This window comes from Onychomys torridus, chromosome 14 (assembly GCF_903995425.1).
Source record: "Onychomys torridus chromosome 14, mOncTor1.1, whole genome shotgun sequence".
Taxonomy (NCBI): Eukaryota; Metazoa; Chordata; class Mammalia; order Rodentia; family Cricetidae; genus Onychomys; species Onychomys torridus.
The window spans coordinates 21,246,425-21,268,038 of NC_050456.1; the positions used below are offsets into that span (position 1 = coordinate 21,246,425).

Below are 21,614 nucleotides of genomic sequence, written 5' to 3' on the forward strand. Positions count from 1 at the left end.
GTAATTTCTCCTTTGTAACAATTTTCTTCTTGCAACCAAAATAAAATGTTGCATGATTTTATAAATAAGCCACTGGGATGGTACATTGTTCAGACATTAAAAAAAAAAAAGTTCTACTTTAGATTTCTTTTGTGTGTTAAAGTTTTCTTACATGGAGAAGATTTTTATTTTAGTTGTATAATATAATTAATTGTAAGTGACAACTTGACTCAATTGTTCGGTACCTGTTTATTTAACACTGGTCAGTTATGAGAGAAGAGTCTGGCTATGGAAAGGCATGCCTGCCAGTGATCTCTTCTGTTAAGGGGCAATCTCTGGAAATATGTCTATAGACATATAACTATGAGCACATTCAATCTCTTCTGAAGTTGGGGAGATAGTTTTATAAAAAATAACAACCCTAAAAGCCAAAAGAGCTGTTTTTATATCTTAGAAATCATGTAAATAAAAAAAAGAAAATCTATGACCTTGCTAATTCGTCTATAAAATTTAACTATGGGAGCTGATGTCAGGTTAAATGTATCTTCTCTACCACTTTTCTAGTCCATTTTCTGTTGCTAAAACAAAGTCCTGGAGGCGGAATAATTTATAAAGAGATGCTTTTTAACCTGTAGTTTGGGAGGCTGAGATTTCAAGATCAGCTGGTTCTATCTATTTGACTTCTGGTGGGGGCCCCCTTGTACATCACAATATGGTGGATAGCATCATGGTAGGAACCCAGGCAAGAGTATCAACTCATGTGAGGCAAGAAGCTAGATAAATAGATCCAGGGCCTAGGCTTGCTCTTTCACAACAACTCTCTGTAAGACCTACCCCATTCTATCAGACCAGCATTAATATCCTTTATTGGTAGTTATGTCTATGACCTATTATCTGCCACTAAGTTATATTGGTTGTGTGACTTTTGTGGTGGCAGCGTGAGGTGGGAGCATGAAGAGTTGTTCACTCACCACAGAGGGCACCAATGACATATCAAAAAAAAAAAAGCTGCTTTTTCCACCTTAATTGAGTTTGGTGAGCCAGTAAGTTTATTGAGCATACTTACAGGAGTATGAGTGAGAAGTTACAGCAGCATGGATGATCACAGAAAAGCCTGCTCCAACATAGATGATTATTCTCACAAGTTGAATCCCTGGAATTTCCTACACAACTTGCAGACAACTTAGCTGGTCAGAGTCTCTTTCTGGCAGTTGCTATCATGTGAGTCTTGTAAGTTTCAGCAACTTCCTAAGAGTTGTGATTTTTACTTCCATTTATTTTTTATTGTTTTTCTGAGTCTTTATGAGTTTCCCTTCTCTCTTGGATGTACTTTGTCAGGGGGAACAACTACACAACAGTGTCTCTTAAAAGCTGTACTACTTCTTAACATTGTCACACTGAGGACTGAGCTTTTAGTATGTGAACTCTTGGGGGATAACAGTAAGGATGGAGAAAGTGCGATGGATGAGAAGAAAAAAAAGTCAGTTTCTTCCAGGGACGCTTTCTGTTGAGAATCAGATCAAACCCCTTGCTGGGCAGCTGTTGGCAGTTGATGGCTTCCAGAGCACAGAGAGCCAGTTTCTTTATAAACATGATCCCCGAGAGATAGACCACACTCCAGTGGATGGCCCCACACTCGCGAGTTGGGGGCGACACTGATTGGAATCAGTGGACTATTACAAAAAAGAGGACACGAAGTTGGGAGGGAGAGTTTAGGGGTAAATCTTGGAGGAGTTAGGTGGAGGAGGTCAAATATGATAAAAGTACTTTGTGTGAATGTATGAAATTGTCCAAAATAGTGAAAAATTATACTTTTTTAAATGAACCACAGTAGTAAAATCAGATCAGAATAGCAACCATTTAGACATCTTTCCACAAGATGCTGGCAGCATGAACACACGTAGGGCCCGGTTGTAGATGTAGACTACTAGAAAGGGCCCATGGACAAATGACCAGCAGTTCTACTCGTGCCTTCTCAGCTGGCTCAAGAAGTTTGTCTCCTTCGGTCCCAGTAGAGCAGCTTCTTTCATGAACACTCGACGGGCCACACCCAAAGCCAGCACATCCATGCTGATTGAGGAGTTCAGCCCGTTCCAGGCAGCAAGCTCTTATACAGAATGTCAGTATGCATCACAGAGGTCCTGAGCCAGCTTGCTCCTCAGATAGTTGGAATTCAATTTAGGAGTAATTTGAAATGAACTACTGTAACAGTGACATATTTTTAGTTCCTTGGAACCTTGGTTCTCTGAAATAAGAAATTGGAAGTAGCATAATCAATATGCTTAAATGGCAGGGAACAACAATGATCAATTGTTGGCACTAGGCACCTGGTATTCTCTGAAATGAAGAGACTTGCCCCATCTGCCAGTATTAGCAGCCTCAGATGAGGACAGAAAAAGAGAAAATGTCCTTTATCTTCCTGGGCAGAGTTTCATAGATGGCAGCTGTCTTAGTTAGGGTTTTTATTGCTGTGAAGAGACACCATAACCACAGCAACTTTTATAAAGGAAAACCTTTAATTAGGTAGCTTAAGTTCAGAGGTTCAGTCCATTATCCTGGTGGGACATGGCAGCGTGCAGGCAGACATGGTGCCGGAGAAGGAGCTGAGAGTTCTACGTCTTTGATCTCAGGCAACAAGAAGTGAACTGAGTGTCATACTGAGCTTGAGCAAAGGAGACCTCAAAGCCCACCCCCACAGTGACACACTTCCTCCACAAGGCCACACCTACCCCAACAAAGCCACACCTCCTAACAGTGCCATTCCCAATGAGCTTATGGGGGACAATTACATTCAAACCACCACAGCAGCTAAGGGTAGCTTGAGGGTAACTTTTCTAAGCTATTGAAAATCAATCTGTATTCATTATTTTCTTAAACTATATCATTCTACCACTATCTGTTTATGAAATCACAAGGGAACCAAAAGCAAATCATTACTGTATAAAGTGTCAGCTACTGATAAATGTTTTGAATAAAATTGGTGTCAGGGAAGGCAAGAGACGGATGGCTATGGGGATGGGTGCTACTTTAGGAGGACTAACCTGCCTTCCCAGCCAGCCTTCAGTAGTGTGCCATGCTGCTCATTTCTAGGACTTCCAGCTGGAGAGCTTTTCTTCAGCTATCTGTCATGGCAGGTCCTGAACAGGGTCCTGACCAGGGTCCTGACCACCTCTTGAGTAGGCCCTTCCTCCAGCCTCCCTTCTCCCTCCTCTGCGAGTCTTCTTTACCACATGAACGGTGGATGAAAGAGTCAGTGAAATCCATTGATAAACTCTTCTGCCATCCTACCTGTAACACTTGGTATCCGCAGTTCAGACTAAAGAGATTTCTAAGAAACCTCTTCCTATCTGACTAAATTTCTAAATCAGGGACCAAATAATTTTGTATAATGAGGGATGCTTCTAGTTTTTTTCCTAACACACATTGCTTCTGGATTGGCCCATCTCTATGTTTCTTTCACTAAAATGTTAGTTTCATGATGACTGAGACCATGTTCTCTAGTCTTCTTCCTGACACACACTGCTTCCTGATTGGCCCATCTCCATGTTTCTCCCTAACACACACTGCTTCCTGATTGGCTCATCTCTAGTTTTCTTTCTAACACACACTGCTTCCTGATTGGCCTGTCTGTATGTTTCGTTCTATAAAATGTTAGTTCCATGATGACTGAGACTTTGTTCTATTCATTGCTTTATCTCAATCACCTAGAACAATGCCGAATACCTAACAGATTCTAAAAACTGTGTTGAAAAGATGTGTTACCACATGCTGTATGAATGAACATGTTTAACTAACTAAATCATTTGTGCTTTAAAAAACGGTGTAGACCATCACACTGCACTTTTTGTGAGATAATGTAGAATTATTTACATAGTTTCCAGATAGCTTAGAAAGTCTCAATGCTTTGCATTTCTTTATTCTTGAAGGGCAGCAAGCAGCTTCTGTGCTATCCATTTCTTGCTAAGGTGTTTAATTCAGTTTACAGTTTCACAAGAGATGGAGCATGAGAGAAGTAGGGTGACTGTCCTTGCTCACTTCAGTTTCTGAAAGTCAGTAGGCTCTTTCGCTTCACAGTTTACCACCTTCTTTAAGTAGAACTGGAAATATTATATCTATTTGATGACTACCTGTTAATATCTAATGTTGCAAATTCTACAAGCATTTAATTATCAGTTATTAACTAGGTGCCCAGTATGAGCACTTTAACTCTCACTGGAGAAGGACAAAAGCGATTTGGTGACATACACAGTGGGCACACTGTCTAGTCTAGTGGACTTGGGCAGTTTTCCCCAAGGAAGTGAATTTTGATCTGAGGTGGAGTCAGTGAAAAAGACCAGGCAGTTTGGGGAGCAGAAGCTCGGGCTTTATTCTAAGAGCAATAGAAGCAATTAAGGACTAGCCCAGTAGCTGTGTGTATGTGTTGCTAGGGACACACTGGATTGACCTTGAGGAGACAGAGAGTGGTCCAGAGACTTTAGTAAGAACACATGGGTATGGCCTTGTTTCTTGACAGCAGAAGGAAGAGGTGGATGTGTTAGAGTTTTAACAGACAGAGTAAGTAACTGGTTGTTGGTAACGAGGGAAAGAGAAGCATTAATTATGAGGTCAACTTCCTAGTTTAGGTGACTAAGAGGATCCCAGGCCTTTCACAGACTAGAGAGGCCGAGGGAAGAACTGGCTGAGGAGAAAGGAGTGCAGGATGCTTCTCTATCTAAGTGAACTTGAGTATTACAGACTCGGTTATATGGTGAATTCTTTAAAACTCAGTGCTTATAAAGAAAGAATCAAATGGGACTGGGAAATTAGTCATGTTAACATTAAATAATTTTCCTGTTATTAAGTTTTTGTTTTCATTATTAGTGTGTTTATTTTTATGAAAGAAAATTACCAAAAAATGTATTCACATAAGAAATGCTGTACTAAAACAAACAAATAAATATGAAGCTAAACCTCTATGGTCAAAAAGCTAAGACCTTCCTAGACAAAATGTAAGTTTATCCAGTGAAAAGAAATGATTTATCCTGACTAGAAGACCGTAGTGAAAGAGGCTGTTAATGTGTATGTATAGGGTCCTGTTACTTGGAATTTTAAGCTTACCCTTCAAAGCAGGTCCAGTAGGTAGTGTCTACCATCTACTCACCCATGTGTCCTTAACCCACAGCACAGCATTGGTACCTAGAGGGGACCCAGGGGGTAGCCATTGTTTTAGGTGTATTGTTTATATGTTAAATTTGTTTACATCAACATTCACAGAAATTGTTATTTAATGATGTTATTTGTATCATTTTAGGTGGATTGGGGTCAACTGGACTATTTGGTTGTTGACATGCCACCAGGAACAGGAGATGTACAGTTATCAGTTTCACAGAATATTCCTATTTCAGGTAAATCCTAAAAGTTTGATTTTTTTCTTTCTTTGATGTATTGCTGTTACTATACATAAAACTAAACCATATTGTAGACAAACTTTCTGTCTTAAAATTATTTATAAATTGGTCATTACAGATCAGAATTATGTATTGAACTTTTGATGATAAATATGTGTATTTATAAAAACAAAAGGTACTTTTAAAGGTAATAATATAAATCTGTATTCTAGAAAAATTTTAGTACATAAATATATTTAGGTAGCTCATGGCTATTCAGCCATGCTGACTGTTGTCCAACTCTTAACAGCAAAGTGCTAACAGACACCCAGAAAATATTAGTTAATGAAACTGAGTAGGAGTAAATCGTAGGAAAATTGGCTTTTTGGCAAATATAGTTTTGGGAAATTTTTATACTCTGCTATCTATTTCCTATGTTTTAAAGTCAAGAGAATAAATATAATAGATTATTTGGTCAAATGTACAAGCCATAGCAGTGGGTACCTTGTCAGACTCGGAATGTAAAAATTGGTAGTTACTCTCTATTTTGAATCTGTGTCTAAAACTTTCTCTGGAACAGTTGCAAATGTCTGCACATATTGGGCTTCTAGGAAGACAGTGGAAATTTAAAATATCCTTGCAAATGCATTTTTACTGGTTATTTCAGCTTTGCCATTGACATTTGATTATCAAAAGGCTTAAATCTATATTTTTTGGCAAGCTATAAATGTTTTTGTTACTTGTAGGAGAGCCTCATTAATATGGGTATTAAACATTTTAATGTATTTGTTGTCTTAATTGAGTATTCTGGTAAGGTAGGCTATAAAGGATGAAACTGGTATAAGGAGCAAATAAATAGTTTATCCTTTAGGTAATGGCTCTACGATGTAGCGTGCCTTTCCCTTTTCAAAGGAGAGGAGTTAACTGACTTCTTCAAGGTCCCACATTTACAAGGTGTTGTAGCTCAAGTTCTCATCAGTTCTGGTTGAGTTTAAAGCTTGTGGTTGGAACCTCTGCATCAAGGTCCCTGGTAACATCTGAGTCATAGTTTGCCGAGTTCAGCCTCAGCTGGTCCAACTCGTGTAAGCTGAAGTGAAGCTAATGTCAGTGATTCTGTGATAATTTACATTAAAGTGACTGTGTCAGACCTGTGCACCCAATAAGTGACTGTCTAGCCAGCAGTCTGCACTGGGGTGTATGGTGAGGAATCATGTTTTCAACCCCAAGAGACTACTCTGCACCTCCTTAGCTCCCCCATTCCAGGAAAGCCTGAAGGTAGTTGAGAAGCAGCACCATTGGTTTTCAGTAGAGTTCCAGGTGACTCTTGGAAGGAGTCACCCTTCTGCCTTTGTGCTGACCTATGCTAGCTAGTCTTGATCTCTGTGACCATCACAGCCCGCTGGAGTCATAGCAGTTGGAGTGATTGCACATGTGCTATGCTTGCCAGTATTGACACGGATAGTGGAAAGCCTCTGTTTTCTCTAGTGAGCATACGTGGATCTTCTCATGCAAGAGAGAGATGCAGCTAGTAGAACTTGTACTTTGCATATGTGGGTTCAGTCCTCAAAGCAGGGAGTAGGGTATCAAACAATTAAAAAGCCCTGCCAAAATGATGCCCAAGAGAGTTTGGGGGTACATGTGATCATTTCTCTATGGGTTTGTTAAAATGTGTGTTCAAAACTTGGTTCTTGAGGTCTGGTTTATTTGGACCAGTGTTATTTCATAGCGAGCTTGTCTAAGAGGACACCAGAAGTGGGTTGGCCCCAGGATTAGTTTCTGGCTTGGCTGCACCAGGGCTGGCATCAGTTTGTATTATCTGGACCAGCCTGTCTCAGTCATGTCTGTCCTTCAGTTTATCAGTTGTCCTTCAGAATTATCTGTTCTCTATAAACCTGCTTTCCTTTCCCTCTTTATCATTGATGTTAAAACTCTTTTAGGATAGTCTGTTCTCCTTTTTCTTCTGTTCTGTATTCCTCTAAGTCCCCAAACCCTATAGACCGTGTCATCCTGTGATTGGGCTTTCTGTAAATCCCTTCACATAAGGCAAGATCCCACCCAACTCCTGGTACCAACTGCCCACGTCCTTACAGCCCTCATTTTCTTCCCTTGACTCGCTGTGTGTCACTACACACATTTAGTCTCATTCCAATGTCTTTCCATTGCAGTCAGTTGCATGCCCAAGTCCTGCATAACCTTTCAAAGCCATGTATTCTAATGCCCAGGCCCTGCCTTGTCCCCAACTCTCCCCAGATAGGATCCACTTATCCCTCTTTGAAGTTCACATAGCGTTTTATTTGGACCACTCCTCAGCTATGCTGCACAGGTCTCCTCCCTGGATTTCATTCACTTTTGCATTTCCCATAGAACCAAATTCATTGTCTTCCTGCAAATGGACATCAGTGAATGGATGTTCTATCACTGTATGTATTAACTTTCCAGCTAGGCTATAAGCTGCTTGAATGCAGCCTTCTTTTCCTGTTCATCCTTGTGTCTGTTAGCTTATTGGGCAGTGGCATGTGCAGTTCCCATTGACAGTGCTAGGCTGACCAGTTAGCACTGTCCATGTGAAAAGATCACTGTCCTCTTATCTTTCCTGCCATTCTACTCATTCCTGGGATTCCCTGCCCCCCCCCACCCTGCTGTTTTCACACAAGTGCTTTTTCTATGTATAAGTTAAACAAAACATTTCTTTAAAGCTAGAGAGAAAAGTCCTTTCAGCCTAGGTTTTTATTTTGCTGTAGATGACATCCTGTGGACAGTTGATACTGTCTACTGCCCCCTTTTTTGTTACACTGGGATGGGGGAGGGTATGTCCTTTGGTTACTCACAGGCTCCATATTAAGTGGCTGTGAGAATCACTAGCATTGTTCCATTCTCAGGAAAGAAGTTCCCCTTCTGCCATGATGCTAATTTCTGTTTGTACCATTCCCTAAGGAGCCCACCCATCCCACAGTTTATAAGGCTCAAGTGAGATATATAAAAGCTCTTATCTACATGCATAGTACCTTTTTGAAACTGCTTAAGTGCTTTAAAACAGGTATTTGCTGAGGGGGATGCCGTCTGATCAAATGTTCCCCACAAAGACTCCTGTGTTAAAGGCTTGGTCCCAGCCAGTGGCTTTGTTGAGAGATGGCTGGGTCATGAGGGTGCTGGTGTCATCAGGGGCTTAGATAACCCACCTTGCCCTTCATCTCTCTCTGCTTCCTGGCCACTCTGAGACACGAAGTTTTGTTCCTCTCTCCCCGCCATGTTGCTGTGCCTCACAGTGGTGCAGAACTAGCCAGATCAAGTGACCACGGACATAAACCTTTGACCATGAACTAAAATAAATCCTTTTAGTTATTTTTCTCAGCAAGTTTGCCACTGTGGCAGAAAGTCGACTGACAGGGCGTTACTGAAATGTTGTGAACTAGAGTCTATATCAAGTTCACATTGCTCCCAGCCATGTTGGCAACAAAATAAATGTTTTATACTTGGAAAGAGGCATTATTTTGGGAATTCATAGCAGACCTGTACAAGCAAAAAGATCCTTTTTCTAACTGCTAATTAGCAACTCTTTGTGTGTATTCCATTTTGTTCTGTGAGTAGATGATGAGCTCAGTGTAAGAAGAAATTTCAAAAGAAAAATTATTCTCTTATTTGTGTTAATGTGTTATACAGCAGCAGGGAGGGCTGGTTGACAGCACAGCAGTGAGGAACCGTGTAAGTCTGAGCTTATGTGGAGTCTAAATCATTACGCACTGTGAGTGCAGACCAGAGGTGCCTAGATGTAAATTGCAGGAAAGACGAGAGGCAGGGTAAAGGATGGGGAGTGAGATCATGGCTTTAGAGTTGCTCTCGTCTTACTGAACATGCCAAGAGATGGCGTTAGTGCCAACTCCTCTGTGTTTCTTACCTTGTTATAGATGACGCCGCTTATTGGCCTTTGTTTGGTGGATTATTTTGTAAAGTATGTGTTGCTTTATCTTGGGTTGGCTTGACTCCAGAGTTGAATTCTCTTTTGTTTCCCAAATGCATGCTGATGTTCTCTAGGAGTTATTGATCATGTGTTATTTTCCATAATGGAAGAGAACTAATTTTTCTCTGAGAGGCATTATAATGTTCTTAAAGATTTTGAAAACATACACTGTTTCAAACTGTTCCAGTTTTCAAATTCTCATAGATTTTTTCTTTTACTCTTGGCATCAATGAAGTCTTCTGGGTGACCATCTGAAGACTGTCCTAACTTTATTTTAACTCTTAGAATTAAGCGAAGAGTTCACGCTTCACAGTAAGTATGTGGAACGTTTTCTTTTTCTGAAGAGTCTTAGTAACTCAAAGTGCTGTATTAGCAGACAGTACATCTTAATTTAATTGAGAGTCTAGGAACAGCAACGTGGGCAGCAGCGTTAGTGACTCTAGAAGATGGTGCTGCGCCCAGGAACTCATGGCAGGGGCTCTTCCTGCTCCTCCACATGAGAAGACTAGGCAGTGAACAGTGTTCCATCCTGTAGTCTTGGAACCTTTGAAGGAGGTGCTTAATGGAGGCTTTAGCCACTCCCACTGCAGGGTAGGACGGAAGTCTGTGAGGTAATACCACACCATCTCTCCTCCCACAGTCTCATCTCCTCCTGGTCCCTGCTACTGACAGACACCCTTTGTGAGCCAGGAGCAAGGAAGCTCAGGGGAGACAGTCCACAGAGGTCAGTTCCCCAGGCCACTGACCATGACAGTAATGGATGGAGAAGGGCTCTGGGCAGACCGATGGGGGAGGAGTTGGCAAGGCACTCCGACTCACTGGCGCGTCTCTTGTTCTTTTCCCTGCGTGTTAGTGGCCAGACACAGGTGAAATACTAAGCAGCGGATGGAATTTATGGCCATCAAAAGCTTACAAGCTAACAGGGACACCAGTAGTTCAGTCAAATTAGTAAAAAGCCTGTATTTACAAGACAAAATTGTACTGTCATCAATCTCGTGTCCAGAATATTTATTCGTAGATAAAACTGAATCAAGTTTATTTTGTATGGTGAGGAATAACAGACATAAGTTTATTTTGATTGGATAGAGTTAGGGGGAAATCACTTAATGTGATAGTGAATGAATGTATAGTCAGGTCGACACTCATCTTCACCTTTTTAAGTAAAGATTAATAGAGAAATAAAATATTGGGACACCATTCAAATAATAGAAGGGACAAAGACCAAGTGGCCGAGGGCGAGACGTTGCTCATTCTTTGTTCACAGGAAAGAAAAGAGCCAAGCAGCCTAGTGTGGGTCCTGGTTTGATTCCTTATCTCCTGGGCCAGAGAAGCTGTTATGTGGGGCTAGTCGGCTAGTTCGGATTCTGAGTATCTGTGGGCTTCTGAGAGGCTGTGTGCTGTGGTATGGTAATGAGGTGATGTCCTTTCTTCCTGTCTAGGACCTTCCTATCTGGGCCCCACAGATAGAAGCCAGGAGCCTCTTGTGTCTCATTCATTCCAGTGAGATGGGGTAGGAAATGTAAATGAAGCCACTTTAATATTTCAGTCACTGTGTAAACTGAAAGGCATGTGCTGCTTACAAAGGTGCCCATCCTGCACCCAGATGACCAAACTACTGACTCTTAAACCTTCCTGAGAACAAGCTATGCTGCTCACCTGCTCCGTTCCCTCTCCATCAGCAGGCTCCTTGGCCTGATCAGTTTTTCCTTCTGTGGTCACACTTCGCTAATTGAACAGTCATTTATGAAATGGAGGTCTGTTGGGATTGGCAGAGCTGGAAATGATTGGTGCTGTGTTAAATAAATAAAGGGATGCCTATAGACCATTATTTGAAGTAGTTCCTTGATTTCCTAGTGTTTACTCTTTAAGGCAAAAAGAAGAACAGTGATTTCACTTATGTAAATCACATGAAAATCTCTTATTAAAAATTATAAGTCTTTAAAAATAATCTAATGCTGATCTTTTGGAAAATGACTATAAAGTCAAAGAAAACATCTTCCCCAGTTTTTATTTTGGTGCTGTGTTTGCTCTATAATTACATAACTTGTACTGACTTCCCACTGTAAAGCCAGCAATATGTAGAAGACTTGAGTCATAGCTTTTCCAGTTGTCAGAGACATTAAATCTTCATTTATTTTTAAAAGATTGATTTGTACTTTTATTCATGCATCTGTGTAAGCATAGCTGCCTGCCAGGAGGAAGTGTTGGACCCCTGAGCTGTTGCAGGTAGCTGTGAGCTGCCTGACATGCTTCTCGGAAGAGCGGTATGTGCCGATAGCTGCCGAGCCACGCTCCAGCCCTTAAATCATTATTTATGTTTTTATTTTAGACTCCTTTGGGTGTGCTGACCCTCCATGCAAACTTTGGAATTTCATTAGTGGATGCTGTGTTCATGATTTTTCTCATTGCCTGACAGAAATAACTTAAGGAGAGGAAGGAGGGACATGTTGAGCCCAACACAGTCAAGGACAGTGCGGTGGCTGCGGCACAAGATGCTTTTGTCACATCAGCCACAGGGAGCGATGAATGCTGGTCCTTAGTTCACTTTCTTCTCCTTTTCCTTCTCCTTATTCCATCTTGGACTGTGGCCCATGGGATTGTACACCCACAAGCAGAACTGGTTTTCCTTTCTCAGTTAAACCTCTCTGGGAAGGTGATTCCGAACGAATCTAGTCAACATGACTGTAAAGACTGGCTCTCACAGACGCTCGGCAAGAATTGCACAATATAGACAGCTATTGCTTTAGTCACTGAATTATGAAAACTATTTCCAGAATAAATTTCTTCTGTAGTTGGACGAAAATGTAAGCAATTGTTGAAGTCTAGAACCAGCTCTAGGATTTTATCTTTTAGGGCATTTCTGGCATTTCATTATTTACTTTTTATTCCTAGGGATTGCTAGACCTTTGCATTGAGCTTTGTCCCCAGCCTGAACTTCAAATTTCCAAAGTTAAATGTAATGCCAATGTTAACAGCAATGTTTCCTATCTAAATTTAAGAAGAAATAAAGTTAATTAGGGCTGAATTTTACTTAGCTGAACATCCATTTTACAAATAAAAGTTATAGTTTGTCAGTGACAAATTTGATGCAGTAGCCTAATAGTGAGTGCCTTTCTACACTGTTACATGGAGGAGCCCATGTGAAAGCATCTGCAGATGGTTCTAACTAGTCAGCTTTCAGAGTCACTGCCAACCAGCTGTCACGTGTCTAAATTCCTTGAGTACCTCCCAGCTACTCATCTTGTCTGGGCTTGTTCTAGAAACTTTTATAATAGTCCATTCTATTTTATTGTTGAGGAATTTTTGAGAATTTCCTTCATGGCTTGTTTGACAGTTAAAATCCCTTTGGCTTAGTGTTCAGAAGTAGCTTAATGTCCAGTGTATGGTCAGATCCACATCAAAATCTACATGTAAGCCCATTAAACTGACAAAGAGCAAGCCCGCAATCTAAATTTTCACCTGGCTGTAGATGTTCCAGGCTTGATGAGGATCTGAAAGGTGTTCCTAACATATTGAGCAGTATGTCGTTAGGAACCAGAGTTTCCTCTGTAAAGTCCTAGTTCTTGTTCTTCTCTCTTCTGAGACATACCTGGTTAGCAACAGTTAGTCAACATACCTGGTTAGCAACAGTTAGTCAACATACCTGGTTAGCAACAGTTAGTCAACATACCTGGTTAGCAACAGTTAGTCAACATACCTGGTTAGTTAACATACCTGGTTAGTAACAGTCAACATACCTGGTTAGTAACAGTTAACATAGCTGATTAGCAACAGTTAGTCAGCATACCTGGTTAGTTAACAGTCAACATACCTGGCTAGTTAACATACATGGTTAGTAACAGTTAGTTAAGAAGGAGCAGTCCCTCTTAGCTGGAGTTTCTTTTTGAAGAAAGAATAAAAATTAGTATGTCAGCTGGGAAGTAGCTCCATGCAGAGAGCTTGCTTGGCACACACAAGTCCTGGGTTAGAGTCACACCAGGAGAATGAGCAAACAAAAAGCTATGAGCCAGGAGTGTCAGCACATGCTGTGAACCATGCGTCAGGAGGCTAAGGCAAGGGAATCACAAATTCAAAGCCAGCCTGGGCTAAAAAGTAAGATACTATTTAAGAAATAAATAAAAAGCGCTGGGCGGTGGTGGCGCACGCCTTTAATCCCAGCACTCAGGAGGCAGAGGCAGGGGGATCTCTGTGAGTTCGAGGCCAGCCTGGTCTACAGAGTAAGTTCCAGGACAGCCAGGGCTACAGCTAAGACAGTGGGGTAATTCTTGGTGATGTTAGTAACTGAAGTGATTGGAAGCTCGTTCTCTGTTGAGTGCTTTAGAGTTGTACCCCGTTTCTGTTATGAAAGATGAAGTGATAAAGTTGAACATCCTTTTCCACGGGTCACTTCAATAGTAGGGTTTTTACCCACTACTGCTTTGATAGTTCTTTTTCAGACCAGTTAACAGAATTATTTTCCTCTTTTCCTCCCAGTCTCCCCACCCACTTCCCCTTTCTGCCTTGTTTTGCTTTGAGCCTCCCTCTTTGTCTCTGGATGACCTAGCACTCACTAGGTAGACCAGGATGTACACCTGTGGGATTTTCCTGTCTCTGCCTCGCTGTGGGGAATACTGGCATGCACCACACCTGGCTTGGAAACTTATTTCCAAGGGTAGCAAAATATAGTAATGTTTGAATTAATAAAACATGTGTGCTTTGTAACTCTAGTCAGTTATTAACTGATTAAAGAAAGCATAAAGTCCTCAACAGTGACTCATTCAAGAATTAGTTATAGTTTGAAACCGTCTGTGAACATGATTGAGGTAGATTTTATTTAATCTGATAACTAATATTAGTGGGCATTTCTTGGTGTTATAGAATACTGTTTATAATTCAGAAAGTTCAGATATGACAGAAGATGTAAGCAAGCTAGCAATAATGACCCCAGTTTACAGTTACTAGCAACCACATATGAGACATCATGATAAACCAGCCCGAGTTGAGTGGCTCTTCCGTTTGCCTTTCACATGCGGCTCTGGGGCTCACGCGAGGCTCTCATGTATCCTAAGTACCTGCTCTGCCCCCAGCTACTTCTACAATGTATGCTGGTCCTCTGTTGTGAGTGTGTATCTAAATAAATGAAGTAGAATCAGCAGCAGTGAACACTAACACTGTCAACATGGAGGGTAGTGCTCATGGCCTTTGAGACTGCCTTGCCTTTATGCTAATGTACTCAGAAGCTGTAAGCTGCCGCACCGTCCTGTAGGCATGATTCCGAGCAGGTTCTGTACATGTTTATTATGCTCCCATGCTGAGATTCTCAGCCCAGATTTGATCTGTGCCCCACAGGCTGCATGTAATTATGATCAGCTAACCTCTGGAATAATTAACTTTACATGTTTAACTGCTCTGAACTCTGACCCAAATCCAGATATGCACTTATAGATTCTCCTCTAGTCACTGGAATTAACAGTTAAGGCAGGACTCTGAGTAATTATTTTGTGAGGTGTTTATATATTTGTCAGAATCTACCAGACTCTGAACCTCTGGTGATAAAATCCCAGGTGGTCCAAAAAGGTTCAAGTTGAGAAGTATATTCAAACAATATAACTAGGCTTAGACATTTACCCTAGGAAGTGAACAGAGATTCTTCATGAGATCTCAAGAGAGTCTCTTAACCTCCCAAATAGTCACAATCTGTTTACTTCTGCTGACATTTCCTTGTGGTCAGTAGAGGGAGCACAAGTTTCCTCCCAGCTCCTCCATCATGAGTGACGGCCTCCTGCAGGGAGTTCGAGGCTCTGCCTTACGGCTTCATGTGTTATGAGCTATAAAAAAATTAAATAGTCTCAACTGCAAAGGTAGACTGCGTCATCAAATTTAGAAGTCATGTTTTAAGATGTGAGATAAATCACAAGGAAAACTGGCACAATTCCTTTAAAATTTACATTTTTGGATGATAATGTGTAGATTAAGGACTACAGTGTCGTTTTATTGGAAGCTTTGTCTGTTTATGTTGCATTTCTCCTAAGTTCTGAATATTATTAGAGGACTGTTTGAAATGGTGGCTTATATGAAATGCTAAAAATTCTGGAACAATAAGAGAGGATGTGTCTATGTAAGGACCAAGATGATTGCCCCTAGGCTGTGTTGGAATTAAGGATTTAGCTATTTAAAACAACAACAACAACACAGTATATACTTTTGTTTAAAAAAAAAAAGATATTATATCAAAATATCTTTGATAAACCTGGCTGGTAGTTTCTGTGGTATATTACATGTTAGATGAGGATTTGGTAGCATAAAAAATGATTGCTATCCTTGTAAAAAAATTATCAATTACTAGCCAGGTGGTGGTGGTACACGCCTTTAATCCCAGCATTTAGGAAGCAGAGCCAGGTGGATCTTTATGAGTTTGAGGCCAGCCTGGTGTACAGAGCAAGATCCAGGACAGGCACCAAAACTACACAGAGAAACCCTGTCTCACCCTCCCCCAAAAAATTACAGTTAAATGATACTATTCTAGGTACAAAGAAACTCAGATAGAATGGATGTTAATGATGTTAGAGTTAAATCTCTTTAATCTTTCTCTAGACTCTTACAGCTATCAAAATAATGCCACTGCACATTTTTAAATCACTTTTATATTCTTTTTTTTTTTTTAAATGAAGCTGCTTCTTTGAGTTAAATAGGGCCAGTGTAAATATGCTCATTTTATACACTGAGGTCTAGTAAGTTTCAGTGAGTTAGTTAATCAGAGTTATAGAACATATTAACAAAACCAGAATTCAGAGCTCTTGACATCTGGCCTAAAGAGTTACTAAAATTTCATGCTGTTCCAATGTAAGATAGATGATTTTTAAAATTACAGAAGTTTTTCAGATCACCAGTCTTTTGTTAAGTACCCATTTTGTTCAGGGTATTTTGTTATTTAGTTTTGGGTGATAAAAAAAAATTAAAATAAATAGAATTGGTTGTGACATTAGTCGCTTCCATTGCTGTATCAAAATGTACAAGCCTCTGGCCGGGCAGTGGTGGCGCACGCCTTTAATCCCACCACTTGGGAGGCAGAGCCATGTGGATCTCTGTGAGTTCAAGGCCAGCCTGGTCTACAGAGTGAGTTCCAAGACAGGCACCAAAACTACACAGAGAAACTCTGTCTCGAAAAACAAAACAAACAAACAAAAATACCCAAAATGTACAAGGCTGTGTACTTTATAAAGAAAAAGGTTTATTTAATTCATGATTTTAGAATCTAAAAGCCCAAGCTTAGGTATCTCCATCGACTGGCCTCTGAAGAGGGCTTCCTTGGCAACATTACTGTGTGCTCACAGGCATCATGCCAGTTGCTTATGCAAAAAGTAGGGATTTAATCATCAGATAGAAAACTAGAAATTCAGGGGCCTGCCTCTCTGATAACTACTTCTCCCGGCCCTCATGAGGCTCCACAAGAAAGAACTACCTTAAGCCCTCTAAGGACAGATCTCTCGCCGCCTCCCACAGAACTTTGCCCCGCTCCTTTAAATGATTTTATTTTACTGAGAACTTCATACATGAGCAATGCATTTACATCCCTCTCACCCTCCTCCCTCCAGTTCCTCCTGTGTCCCCATTCATGATCTCTCTTTAACTATTACTGTTATATGTGTATAAATACGTGTATGTATTTACACCCATGTGCACACATGTGTATAACCTGCTGAGTCCATTAGCTTTGCTTGCATCATGCACCTGTGTCCAGGGCTGACCACGTGGGGTTGGTGACCTATGTGGAAGCTCATCCCTGGAGGAGGCTGTGTTTCTCATCAAGAGCTGACCTCTACAGCTCCTCGTTCGTGCGTGGGACCATGTGGAATCTCACCTGTCGGTGCTGGGCTGTCAGTTGGTGTCATCTTTTTTGCTCTGTGGAGCCACATTATTGCGTGTTCATGGGCACTGCTGCCCTGTCATATACAGAAGACACTATTTCACAGCAGACATCCTGCTCTTCTGGCTTTCAGACCCTATCCGCCCCTCATTGTGACTTTCCCTGAGCCTTAGGTGCAGGGTCACGTTGCACTCCTCAGTAACTTAGTCTCTGCACAGTGGCCAGTTGTGGATCTCTGTAATACTCTCCATTTATTGCAAAATAAGAACCTTCTTTGGTGGAGAGTGAGAGCTACATGTATTTGTGGGGATAAGGACGAGTATTTAGAATACAGTTAGAAAGTACCTTATTTTAGGAAAATGGCATTAGTAGATTCTCTTCTCGGGTCTCTGACCTCTCTAGCCATGGATAATTGGTGAGGTTTATAGTACCAGCTACGATTTCCCTCCTATTGAGTGGGCTTGAAGTCCAATTAGACAGGTTTTGGTTACCCCAGAGATAAAGGATTACTATTGTACTATTATGTATACCTTGCTGTTTCAGTCATTTTTGTGGTTGGTTGGTGTCAACAGCTGAATAGGACTGTTGGTCGCTTTTCTCCCTTGGCAGTTGGCATAGTACCTTGGAATACTGTGAGAGCTAGTCCTCAGGGAGAAGGCTTCCAGGTCAGTCCCAGCTTGATTCCTCCAAGTTCTGTGTCTAGGTGTGCGAAGTCCTCAGCAATAGGTTCTACTTTTGGGAGGCAGTCAAGGACAACACCAATATCCTACGTTGGTTAGGGTGTCTCTTGGAGTCCCTTGACCAACAACTCAAAGAGAACTTTCCATGCCTGGCTCTATTGTTAGTCTTTGGCTCTTGGGAAAATTATCACCCCTAGTGGCATGACTTCATTCAAATTACTAATATACGTATACACATGGTTCTAGTTAGGTATTACTCTTTCTGTGATAAGACACTTTGGCCAAAATCAAATTGGGGAGGAGAGGATTTGTTTGGCCTACATTTCCATAGCACAGTTCATCATTGGAGGAGGGAACTCAAGCAGGGCTGAAACTTGGAGGCAGGAGCTGATTCAGAGGCCATGGAGGAATGCTGCTTATTGACTTGTTTCTAGTGATCATCCCAAGGTACTGGCATTTTCAAAGTGCACATGTACTTATATATTAAATGTGTTTTTAAATAAACCTAAACTCATGTTTCCCTATTGCTTTTTCAATCACCCTAGTATTCTTTTTTCCATTCCCCACCCCTTCTTGCCTAGCAATTCCCTCTATCCACTGCCTCCAGATAAAGTTCCCCACCCATTTTCCCATTTCCCCTTCATATCTTTAGATACGAGTATGTAACCACAGAAAGCAGGAAAGTAGGACCAGGACCCTACCTTTTAAAGGCTCTGTCACCTCAGTACCACCACACTGAGGACCAAGGCTCCAATAACTCAGTCCTTGGAGGACAGAGAGACCATAAACACATGAAGCCTGTGTTATGCAATGAGATGCAGATGGTAGACAAGAATGGTTGAGCAAGAATGCATTTATGTCCTGTGACTAGAGTTGGAGCATTTTTTAGAACTAATACAATAAAGAACCCCCTGCGTAGTTGTTTATTATGAGGGAGACAGTTGAGAGGAAATAGTCAACAAAGCTCCTTGTTCCTGTGTGAGGAGAATGATCTGAGATCAACCTGAGATAAAGGAGAGGCAGTACTTCCACTGAGTAAGATAACCTGGGCAGTGAGCTTGAACAGGGACTGGGTTTAGAAATACAATTGGAAGCCAATGTAGTTGTAGGAGACCTTGGAAACTGTCTAATACATACACCAGTTTGCAGTCAAGGAATCTGAAACCTGGGGTATTTCTGAGTTTCTTGTCCAAGATTAGTCCCAGCTAGATGGGGCCAGAGCTAGGATTAATTCCTTCCTCATGACTGAATATGAAAATATATTAATAACAGAATTGAGATGGTGGCAGATTGTGGAAATACTTTGTATGTGTAGAGAATAATTTTGCAGAGATGTGATTCATCATCCTAGAAGAAAAGAACTATTGACTAGCTTTTGGTTTGTTAAGCAGAGAAATTAAGAAAAGAAAGATGGAGCCATTCATGATGATCTGTCTAATGGCACAAGGAAATTACTTTCCTGGCAACTTCTGAAACATTTTATTAATATATAGTAGTGATGATGTGAACAGCAAGTATCTCTCATTGGATGCAAGGCATCATCGTATCAGACATTTGTGTCTAGTGGTGTGTAGGGCAGCAACTATGGGAAGCAGGTGTTACTGTGCTGCTTTGTGGGTGAAGAAACGAAGTCCACATAGGTTGAGTGATTCCGTGTTCACACAGCCCATCAGCGGTCGGATCAGACTTTGAATGAAGTCCTTATGTATTTGAGTCTCAAACTTCAGTAATGGCTAAAACCTCTCCTTCTAAAGTTTCCTCTAAATTAGACGAACAAACAAATGAACAAACAAATAAATAAGATGTTTAGCAAAGAAGTGCAACCAAAACTTTAAAAAAAAAATCAATGAAATCCAAAGTATTGACATTAATGTGAAAGATAATGATTTTGATGAGAAGAAATGTTGACTGCAAGAAGAGTTTGTGGCTTCCTGTTGGAGAAGTGCCGCGAGATCTCGCTTGTTCTAGCTTGGTATGCCTGTCTTCCCATGTGTGTGCCATGGTCACTTGGGCCCCCTGCCACTTTTTCCTTACCTAGCATTCCCACTAGACCTTCAGACAGTACTCTGTGACACCATTTGAACTTCACATCACCTAATCAGATATTTATTGTTAATCCTTCCTCTGTTTTTATTTGCTTTGATAGACTGTCCTTCTAGCCTCTGAAATGTTGTGTTTCTGTGTAGTTATAAGTGGATGGTCACATGCAATCTGTAATATCCTCATTATTGAAGTATCTAAAAGAAACCACAGAATTCAAGAAGGTCTCAGAGTCTGTTAATCATACCAGACCTTGGCTGTTTCTATTTAATGAAGATCAGTCCCGCATTTTCCCCTGAACACTATCCCAGGGCCATCTGCCTGTGTAGGGTAATAGTGGGGACCCAAAGCACCTCTTTTGCCATCACTCAGTGCGGGCTCCTTTTAAGCCTGGCCAGTGTTTATCTGTATTTCTACCCTAGCCCCTGGCTTTACACCCTCCCCCAAACCATTTGCCACAGTGTGGGTGTTCAGAATATCAACTTTTGAACTCAGCTTAGGAGTGACCTCTTTCTGAACCCCTTCCCTCTTGCTTCTCCTTGTCTTCCAGTTCTCCACGCTACACATCGTTCTCACCACCCCCTCATCCTGGGAGTGCTCCTTCTTGTCTCTCTGTTAGAACTTCATGGCCTCATGGCCTCTTCTGTTACAGCGCTTAGTACTGTGTGTGACAATCCTCCTCACTCTCTCTGGCGTGCCATGAGACTCCTGTTTCTGGGCAGCAAGACTGGCCCAGTACACGTCTCACTGACACGTCTTTGAATGGGAAGAGGTTGCAATGCTCTGGCTGATTTTTAGAGTCAAGGGCAAGAAAGGGAAAAGTAGACACGTTTTTTGTGTCAAACTTGTGTGAACTGGCCAGGTAACAGGGCAGACTCTGTGAACATGTGAATAAAATCTTGTTGGAAGCAAGCTTTCTGTCAAGCATTAAAAGACGGCGTTGCTGTGTCTCCCTTTCGGTCAGGTGCTGTGATCGTCTCCACACCTCAGGACATTGCGCTAATGGATGCACGCAAGGGTGCAGAGATGTTCCGAAAGGTCCACGTGCCCGTAAGCATTTCCACCCTCACTGGTAGAAGTATGAGACTTGCCGAGCCCAAGAACCCAGCCATTAACAAGACAGCATCCCAGTTTTAGTTGAAGCTTCTGTAGAACTTCATGAGAATGCTGCTTGATCTTTCCCGTCACTGTAAAAATAAGGTTACACAAGTGTCCAAACATGATGCTGAGCAGGTAGAATTCTGAAGCAGGGTTCCAGGATTGCAAGCTTTCTAAAGAGCTCTGTCCTCCAAACGCTGCCGGAGTCACGTGAGCGTCTCAGGAAATGCTTTCCTGATAGACTGGACACCTGTGGGAAAGGAGGTGAATGGTAACTCCCTTTCCTCCAGCCGCCTACATTTTAACTCTCCATAGCCCACGTTCTTCTGGGGAGTGTTTCCGGATAGTCTGTACATGACAAAATAATGTAAGAATGTAATAAAAATAGACAAAGAATAATTAAGATCAGATGGAGCCCAAAGTAAAGTCAGCAAACAAATTGCATGCCATTAAGGAACTTAAATATGCTATGAATTTTCTAGCAGCCAATGTAGCAGACACATGCTACCAATTAAGACACTGCCCATTTGCACATGGTTAAGACAAGCTGCTTGCTCGAGAGAGGCACTACCGAGACCAGACACAGACTTTCACTAGAGTCTTGTGAGGGTGAAACTATATATTAAACACACTCCTCTTCCTTACTG

General features: G+C 41.4%; 1 protein-coding gene across 6 annotated transcripts in view; it reads left to right on the plus strand.

Annotated features, from left to right (window-relative positions):
• Nubpl (nucleotide binding protein like) overlaps window positions 1-21,614 on the plus strand; it is a 198,427-nt gene that overhangs the window by 151,502 nt on the left and 25,311 nt on the right. For all 6 annotated transcript variants that reach the window (XM_036206084.1, XM_036206086.1, XM_036206085.1 and 3 more), the window contains 2 exons: window positions 5,270-5,363; window positions 20,834-20,919. In XM_036206084.1, the coding sequence (XP_036061977.1) occupies window positions 5,270-5,363; window positions 20,834-20,919 (180 nt within the window). The remainder of the gene's footprint in view (window positions 1-5,269; window positions 5,364-20,833; window positions 20,920-21,614) is intronic.